Genomic DNA, 8,545 nt, shown 5'->3' on the forward strand with positions numbered 1-8,545 from the left:
GCGTGATTCCCAGACCCAGGCCCTTTTCTCAGCGGGCCGTGCTCTTTTATGACGCTGGTGAACAGGCTGCAGTGAAGCCCGATGCCCTGTGAGCAGGTGGTCAGCCAGGCCACCCCCAACGGGGTCGTAATCGGTGGTCAGTGTTCAAGTGCTAGAATCCCTTTTGTCCCACTCTGCTGTTTATAGAGGAGCAGACTGAGGCCAGAGAGGGGAAATGACTTGGGTCACACAGTTAGTGGCCAAACGAGAACCCAGGTGTCCTGCAAAAGCAAGAAGCCAGAAAGCCTGCTGTGGGAGCATCTAGTCCCCCCACACCTCTGTCAGCCTGGCATCCCCTCTCCTTTCTGGACTCTCCTCCGGTGAGAGGCCCGGGAGTCTCCCAGGGCAGAGCTCAGGAGCAGACCCAGGTCTTCGGAAGACTGAAGCATATACAATTTAGGGCATCTTTTCAAAATAATACGAAATTAGGTATTAGAAGGGGCTCATGCATGAGGGTGGCCCTGAAGGACGAGTTTCATTAGCCCCACTGTCTGGAGGTGTCTGGAAAAGTTGGAGTGTAGGCATGACCATGTGGTCTGAGCTGCAAGGAGCTTGCCTGCAGATGGAGGGCTGGCCCCTCTACAGAAGGTGCAGGGAGATGGTGGGGTGTAGAGGGGGGGCAGCTTCGGGAATCATTTGGAAGGGATTAGTTTAGGAGCAGTGGGCACTTGCAAAGGCCTGACCCCAGTGATGCCCCACTCTGGGGGAAAATGGGTCAGATTCCGTCGCAGGAGGCGCATCACCCCTTCCCCTGCTCGGCCTTCACCCCTACCTCATCCTCAGGCTGGTGGGATCACACCGCCCCAGGGGTGGCCTCGGGCATCAGGCCGTGTCCAGAGATCTGACGAGCAGAGACATCAGCGGAGGCCGCGTTCTGCACCCGGGAGACCCACAGGCAGCCCTGGCAGGGGTCACAGGGATGTTCCCTGCAGAGGAGACTGCAGCAACCATGTCCTCCCTTTCCTCCGGACTGGGGTGGTCGTCCCGCGGGTACAGCAGCCACTCCTGGGCCTGCCAGCAAGTGTGTGAACTCGGGACGGCGAGCCTGCCGTGTGGGCCACACGGAGCTGAGCCACGGCTTCTGGGCGCTAGATGGACAGCTGTTGTCTGTAGTAGCAACAGCAGCTGGCTGGGCCCTGCCGCATCGTGGCGGACTCGGCACAGTCCCCAACGCGCCAACCCTGCTGGGGTTGCCGTGGCTTGTCACTAATCCTACCGGATGGAAAAAGAAATCTGGAATCCGTGGCAGTTTGAACTGGAGCCCATACTCACTCCTAGCAGTCCGTTGTGTCTGTAGTTACCCCGCATAAAAGCTAACATTTAGAGATCACTCACCCCTGCTGAGCAATGGGCGGGGTGCGCAACGCGGGTTGTCTACTGTGACCCTCCTTTTACAGAAGGGGGACTGAGGCTTAGTAAAGGGAAGACACTGAGCCGGCAGAGCTGGGCCTCCAGCCCTGAGCTTTATGGCTCCCGGGTCTGCGATCTTGACTTCTGTGCCACAGCTCTCTGAGAAAAACCAGGACATCCGTGCGCCCCTTCCTTTCGGTATGTGCTGGGCTAAACGAGGTGTCTAGGCTGCAGGACCAAGGAAATAGCAGAACCTCAAATTTCCATATCACACAGTGGGTCAGACAGCCCCCTCCCCCGCCTGGTGGCTGTGCCATCCGAGACACACGGAGGCCGAGTCACGGGGGCAGGAAGGGGGGACGGGAGGCTCCCGGACCCCGGAAAGGCCAGGCCCCAAAGACGCTTACAGCACCTCCAAACCCATCGCACAGGCCAGGCTCAGCGGCAGGCCGCAGAGCCCAACTTTACCACAAGGAAGACTGGGAAACAGTCCTCCTGGGTCCTCAGGAGGAGGAAACAGTGCACACAGCACCCTCCGCCGCATTATCCCCCTCTTCTCCACAACCCCCCAGCCCACGGCCACTGACGGTTACACACACCCTTCCCTCCTCTGTTCCTTCTCGCAAAACCTTGTTCTCCACAAGTTACCCATCAACCTCCCAGAGGTTTTAATAGATAACACCCTCAGGAGTTTCTTCTCCCAAGAGTATTCGCCTTTTAATCAAGGGCTATCCAAGACTGAAAGGCCTTAAACAGCCAAAGATATAAATGCATAATGGTTGACGTTGAAGACCAGTAACTGACAGTGCTGGACATTTGAGAGATATCTTATCTCCCCTGTCCTGCCTCAAGCGAGCCTCAGTCTGGAGGGGTCTGAGCCCCGCTCCCTTCCCCTCCCTGCCTCTATCTCTTGTGTTGGCTGGCAAGATACTGGGCCACTGGTGTTGGCTACAGCTCATTCCCCAACCAGGAGATAAGTGGAGGCTGATAAAAGCGAAAATACCAGTCCCGGAGCTCCCTATGCAGATCTTCCCTTACCGAGCATCCCCAGCGGGATTCCACTCTCCTTTTAGAAGCAGAGCGTCAAGAATCAGCTTGTTAAAGTATGCAAGGGAGGGACCTGGGGGAGGAGGGTCTGACCCCCAGGGAGCCTCCTTTCTCTGCCCCTGGGAAGACCAACATGCTGTGATTAGAAGCTTCCCGACTCAGTGTCCATCCAGGGCAGATGGACAGACCCCTTTCCTGAGGAGAGGCCTCCACTAGAGGCAGTCCCTGGGCCCAGCATTGGTGACGTCCATTGCAATGCCCAGGCCCGTCGTCCTGCTGCCAGGGGCCCGTTCATGTTCAAGGGACTCGTCTCCTGCTTTTTCACCACCTCCTTCCCCTGGGGGTCTCCATTCCTGACCTGTTCCATTAACTCCCGCCCCTTTAGCAGCAAGGCCCATCTGAGAATACTGTCCTTGTTCCTGAAACTCTGCATCCCATCGCGTGCCTGGACAGATAGATGTACACACAGACGTGGGCCCGTATATACGTACGCCCCACACACACATACACGCGCACTCACAAACCTGCTGGTACACACATATACAAGCACACCCAGACCCAGGCATGTGAGGGGGCAGAGCTATACAGACGTACACAACATCCAGATGTATCCATAAATATACAGAGGCGTGGAAGATGCACACTCACTCAACACACAGATACACACTGGCTCATACAGATTTGTGCATATTTATAAATATAGATTCACATGGACACGGATGGACACAGGTATACAAGGATTGACTCTTGTACACACCAAGATACATATACACGCGTGCGTGCGCGCTCACAACTCTCCCTGCACCCCATGTAGAACTACACGCTCAAGAAGTAAGCATATCATCTAGCTAGCTAGCTAGCTCTGTGCCTTAAAGTCTCTCTCTCTGCATCCCCCCCACACCTCAACAACCCAGGGCTCTCTGCCCTCTTAATACCCAGTCTCAGGTCCGAGCTTCCTGCCTATCAACCCCAGCATCCTGCCTGGAACAAAGAACTGCAGCAGTGTTCTCCCTCCGTCTGTCTGTCCGGGTCCCCGGGGTCTGAGACAGTGAGGTGAGGGAAAGCGGCGGGGGCCTGGGGCTCTAGAATAGGGACGGGAGCCACACTGCTACCTGGTGCTGTAACTTTTGCTCCAAGGCCCTCCGGGTGGGAGGCAGCTCCCGTCTGAGAATGTCTTCTCTCTAGGGAGGTCAGCTGGGGATGGGGGAGAGGGAGAAGGGATTGGGGTGGGGGACACACCTGGGAAAGGAGTGGAGGACACATCTCAGGAGCGGGGGACTTGGAACTCAGCCACAGGTGGCTGGGAGAATAGAAAACCACTGTCTGAGAGGCCAGGAAGACCCAGGGCTAGAGGAGCCGGCTGCCCTAGAGGAGACTTCCTCCCTCCCACGTGGTTCCCCCACGTGGGATCTCACTACACCCCATGTGCACCCCAATTCTTGAATGAGTGACATCGCCTCCACATTGGAAAGCTCTCCCACTCCCCACCCCCTTTCCGCACCCCTTATGGGGGCCAAAAAAGCAAGAGGGCCAGTCTCGCCTGGTGCACAAATGAGGCGGTCCCCCGGTGCCTGGGGGAGCAGGCCGGGCAGAGAAGAGCCATGGGGAGCCCACCAGCCCCCCGGGGCCCCAGGTGCTCCAGCTGTGCTTCCCGGCCTGCCCCGCGGCAGGGAGCCGTCCACAGCTCCACCGGCAGTCCTCCAGTGCGCGCGATAATGAGACAGAGTCGGGAAAGTCTGGGTTTATGGCCAGGAGGGGCTGGGGGACAGCCTGGGGACTCTGGGGGCTGCCGGGGGTGGTGAAGGGAGGGGGTTCCGAGGCAGGGGCTCAGCGCCTCGAGCCTCGGGCTTAGAAGGAGCAGATGAAGGGCAGACTCCTTTCGCATGAAGTCCACTGTCAATGCTCCCCCAGCAGTAGAGAGCACGGTGATGTCAGCTGCCGCCTGTGTGGCGTGTGGCCCTCCTTCCCTCCTCTGGCTGGCCATGGTCAGGACTGCCAGTTGTGTTCCCCACGTGTCCCTTCCAGCTAAGGTGCATCCGGCTCTTCCCGAGGGAGGAGAGAGGCAGTGTGCTAAGTGCTGCCCGTGGGCTATTGCACTTGATCCTCACAGTGACCCCAACAGGTAGATGTTATCAGCATCCCCATTTCACAGATGGGGAAGGTGAGGCTTAGTGGGGGTAATAACTTGCCTGGGTCTCAGCCTGCAAGAGGCAGAGCCGGATGTGGATGGCGGCAGGCTTCCTCCAGCACGGACGGTCTTAGCCACGGTGCTAGCTCCCTCACATCTGGCTTCCATGCTGTTCAAACTGGTGAATTATCCGTCAACCAGCCCTGATTCCCACATCTTGCCTTCGTCCCTTGTCCATACCTTGCATTCACATCTGCTCCTCTCATCTGTCGCGTCAGTCACTCCTCGTGGCCCTCATATCAGAGGAAGGAAAGCAGCCCCCAGGTCCCGAGCCTAGCACTGCCGGTGAGGATGGAGAGCCCCCAACTAGCTCCCATACAGGGCACCCCATCGCCTGGTTTTGCTTTGAGGAATCCCTACATTTCAGCCCTCCTCACAGAGGACGTGGCTTCTCCAGTTGGGGGAAGGTGTGAGTTTAGGGAGGTGTGTTCAGGGACCTCAAAGGTACAGTGTGTAAGAGTCTACCTTGCCCCCCGCCTTGCCCTGGTCCCAGTCCCCCTCACCTCTGGTGCATAGGGCCACACAGTTGCCTTCCCCATTTCGCAGGCTGCCCTGGGGCCCAGTATCCAAAATTCCCACAGCTCCCATCAGTCTATTGAAATCTCCGGCACAGGAACTAAAGAAGTGATAGGCTGGGTCAGAGGGCTGAGGTCCAGGGAGACAGATCCAGGAGCCCCAGAGAAGGCTTACTGAGTGTTCCTTTCCCCTCTCACTGCCCACCCAGCCAGGAGCCAGAGTCACTAGAGACCCATGCCTGAGGGCTTGCAGGCAATTCCAGTACCCCCAGCCATCACACAGAGCAGGCTTCTCCATCTACTGTGCACACAGATCTCCTGAGGACCTTGTTAAAATGCAGGTTCTGATTCAGGAGCTCGAGGGTGGGGCCCAAGATGGGGCATTCCTAACAAGCTACCCGGTTTGCCGATACTGCTGGCCCAGGGACCACGCTTGAGAGGCAAATATAATGGCACCTATTCATCCACAATCCCTGAGCTGCCTTGAGAGAAGTGGTCCATTTTAGAGATGCAGAAACTGAGACTCCAAGGAAGCCATCCAGCTCACAGGTCACTAAGCTGGCCATGGAGCCTACCTCCTGACTCCAGTGATGCTCCAGGAAATGTTCGACAGCCAGCTCTGGGGGACGGTGAGAACACAGAGGGCAGGAGGAACCCTGATTTACAACAATTGCCCATTTCCTTGGTGTGCGTATGTCCACGGGGGGCAGATTTCAAGCTACAGGCATGAAGTCCATGAGCATGGAGCTGGGACGAGATGCCCGGAATCATCGGTCCTCCCGACCCAGTCCAAGCCAGCTCCAGCACAGCCCTGCCTGCTGCTTGAGACTGGCCTCCTCTGCTGCTGAGATGCGGCTAGACGGCCAGCAGGGGCTCCCCGGAGGCAGTCAGAGAGAACTTCCTGTCCCTGCGGAGGTTGGTGCCTCACTTAGCCAGCCCTTGAGCAAGCCTCCGATCCAGACCTGGCCTTCGTCGACCCCTCTGACCATGCACAGGATGCGATAACCTAGGTTGTAGTTGTATATGGAGACAAGGTGGCCCCTGCAGCACCTTCTGCAGACATTCGGCAGAAGGAAGAAAATGTAGGGTAGAGAACTCGCTGGTTTTTCTCAAGTCTCTGAGCCTCCAGGAGAGAGCTTCTCATCCCTTTGCAGGTCAGAAATCAGTGACCTACTTGCCCCTCTCAATCCCATCTTGTGTCCCTTATCTGTGCTCAGAACTTTTTGCAAAAACTAATAATACTCGGAATAATCATACCATTTGCTGAGAGTTTTAGTGACCCAGGGACTGTTCCAAATACTTCCATGTGTTGTCTCATTTAATCCTCAACCACAGCCCTAACAGGTTGGTACTGTATATCTCCATTTGACAAACGAAGACTCTGAAATCCCAAAAGGTGAGCTGACTTGCCCAGTAACACAGCCAATGACAGGCAGAGCCAGATTGAACACGGGCATATCTAATACCAAAGCCTTTCGTCCAGACAGTGTTTCCCAAAGTGCAGTCCCCAGACCAACAACACCATCATTACTTGGGAATTGTTATAAATGCAAACTCTCAAGCCCCGCCCCAGATTTGCAAAGCCAGAAATGCATTTTAACAAGACCTCTAGGAGACCCTGACACACACTAGGCTTGGAGATAAAAGGGAAGAGAAGGTTGAGTCCAGTCTCTTCTCCTCCCCGCCTCCAGTCCTCAACAGTAGCCTCCTTGCCACTTACCTGAGCGTTTACAAATTTCTCGAGGTTCCGCACCAACAGGAAGCGGCAAGTCTCGCACCCAGGACTGCCCGGAATTTAAACCGTGCCCTCTTCTTTGGGGCACTGCAAGTCCTTGTCTAGGGCAGCTGGGTCGGAATCCATGGCCTCCTCATCCGCAAATGTGTCCTGATATCCGGAAGGCTTGGTCTCCTCTCCCTCAGACTGAAATCACCTCCTGGGTCAGGGCCGGGTCTCCCTCCTGCCCCCCTGAACATTCCAGATTCTGACTTAGGTCTGCCCATGTCTCTCGGCTGTCCAGACTGGGGCCATTATTCTCTGGGAAGAAGGGGTAACCTGCTATCAGGTCGGGGCGGGGGCGGGGGCGGGGGTCTCACTTCTTCCAGGACCACAGACCGCTCTGAAGGCCCGTGCAGGCCTTCCTAGAGACACCATCTGGAGCCAATATGGATCTCCCTAGCATTGGGTGAGGTGAGAACGCTTGGGTCATAAGCACAAATGGATGAGATCCTGACTTCTGGCTGACACCGCAGGTGTGTATTGTGGAGGTGGGAGGAAGCACCTGTGAGGAGCCCTTCATCTTCACAGGTGGGTGGGTTTTCCTGTGAAGTAGCCCTGACAGAAAGTTTGGGTCACAGTTCCGAGTCCAGGAGAAATCGAAACAGAGATGGGCTGGGTCAACTGAAGGGGGGCAGCTGGGGCCCTGGCCCCATGAGGCAAAAAAGCTGCAGGAAAGAGGAGAAAAGAGAAAGGTTGGTGAGACAGGAAGGGGAGGCTTACCCAGATGGAGAGCAGCGACTGTCCCCAGCAGAAGGGACAGGAGCAGGGGGCCTTTCATGTCCACTCAGGCTTGGGACAGGGACACAGCTCCCCCTTCCCTCCATGTGGGTGTCCTGTGTGTCTGCACAACCCCTGGCACATAGGGGACGAAATGCTTGTTTGACCAGTTGATTAAGGGGCAAAGTGTTGGTTAGAGCACTCCTTCCTCCCCAGTGAACAGACCCTGAACTGGAGAATTAGGAAAAGGATGTGGGATGTCAGCTCAGGTACAAAAGTCCCTTTTTCCTGAAAGCCCCATCCCTGCTCCCTGGGACGGCCCTGAGCTCAGACCCTTGCCCCTGCAGGAACAGGCCTGCTCTGAGTCAGGGCCACGTTCATTCACCCTGGGGAATGAGGGGAAAGGATGGTGGCCGTAATAGTCCTGAGGACGGGCTTCAGAGGTGCATGCCATGTTGGGTCAAGCACTCGCCTCCGGGAGTCTGAGGCTGCCACTCTCAGTGCTTCTGGCTGTTGGGCCCCAGAGGCAGCTCTCATACTGGGCTTCTGGGGAAGTGGGAAGAGGTCAGGATGATTGCCCCCAGCTGGGGTGGAGAGCAGAGGAGCTGATAAGAAGAGTTTTGCTCAGTCCTCTCACCCTTGAGCCCTGCTGTCTGCTGGGACTGCAGAGGCCTACCTCCCAGGGCCCCCTTCACATGTGGGTACCCAGACGCCCTGGTGTGCTCAAGAAGACCCCAGCTGACTATTGTCTAGGCATTATTACTGCCCCTAAGGTGCCCCAGTCTGAACAACACTCCTTAACCCCAGGAGAAGCCTTCCTCTGGCCAGTATCCCAGCTAATGAAGTGGGGAATCCCAGGGAGCTGGGAGACCATGTTGGGGGGAGGTAGGAGGCCCCGGGAGCCTCAGCCTT

At 56.7% G+C, this 8,545-nt stretch overlaps 1 protein-coding gene across 1 annotated transcript; it reads right to left on the reverse strand.

Moving 5' to 3' along the window:
• Positions 1 to 4,632: 4,632 nt before the first annotated feature.
• Positions 4,633 to 7,694, reverse strand: PRG3 (proteoglycan 3, pro eosinophil major basic protein 2). Its single transcript, XM_035013734.1, is given in 7 exon segments — positions 4,633 to 4,637; positions 5,128 to 5,164; positions 5,166 to 5,240; positions 6,063 to 6,204; positions 6,861 to 7,063; positions 7,065 to 7,174; positions 7,637 to 7,694. Coding segments are annotated over 7 exon segments (630 nt in total).
• Between the last annotated feature and the right edge of the window lie 851 nt (positions 7,695 to 8,545).

Source organism: Mirounga leonina, unplaced genomic scaffold, assembly GCF_011800145.1.
Source record: "Mirounga leonina isolate KUSES-001 unplaced genomic scaffold, KU_Mleo_1.0 Mir_166, whole genome shotgun sequence".
NCBI lineage: Eukaryota > Metazoa > Chordata > Mammalia > Carnivora > Phocidae > Mirounga > Mirounga leonina.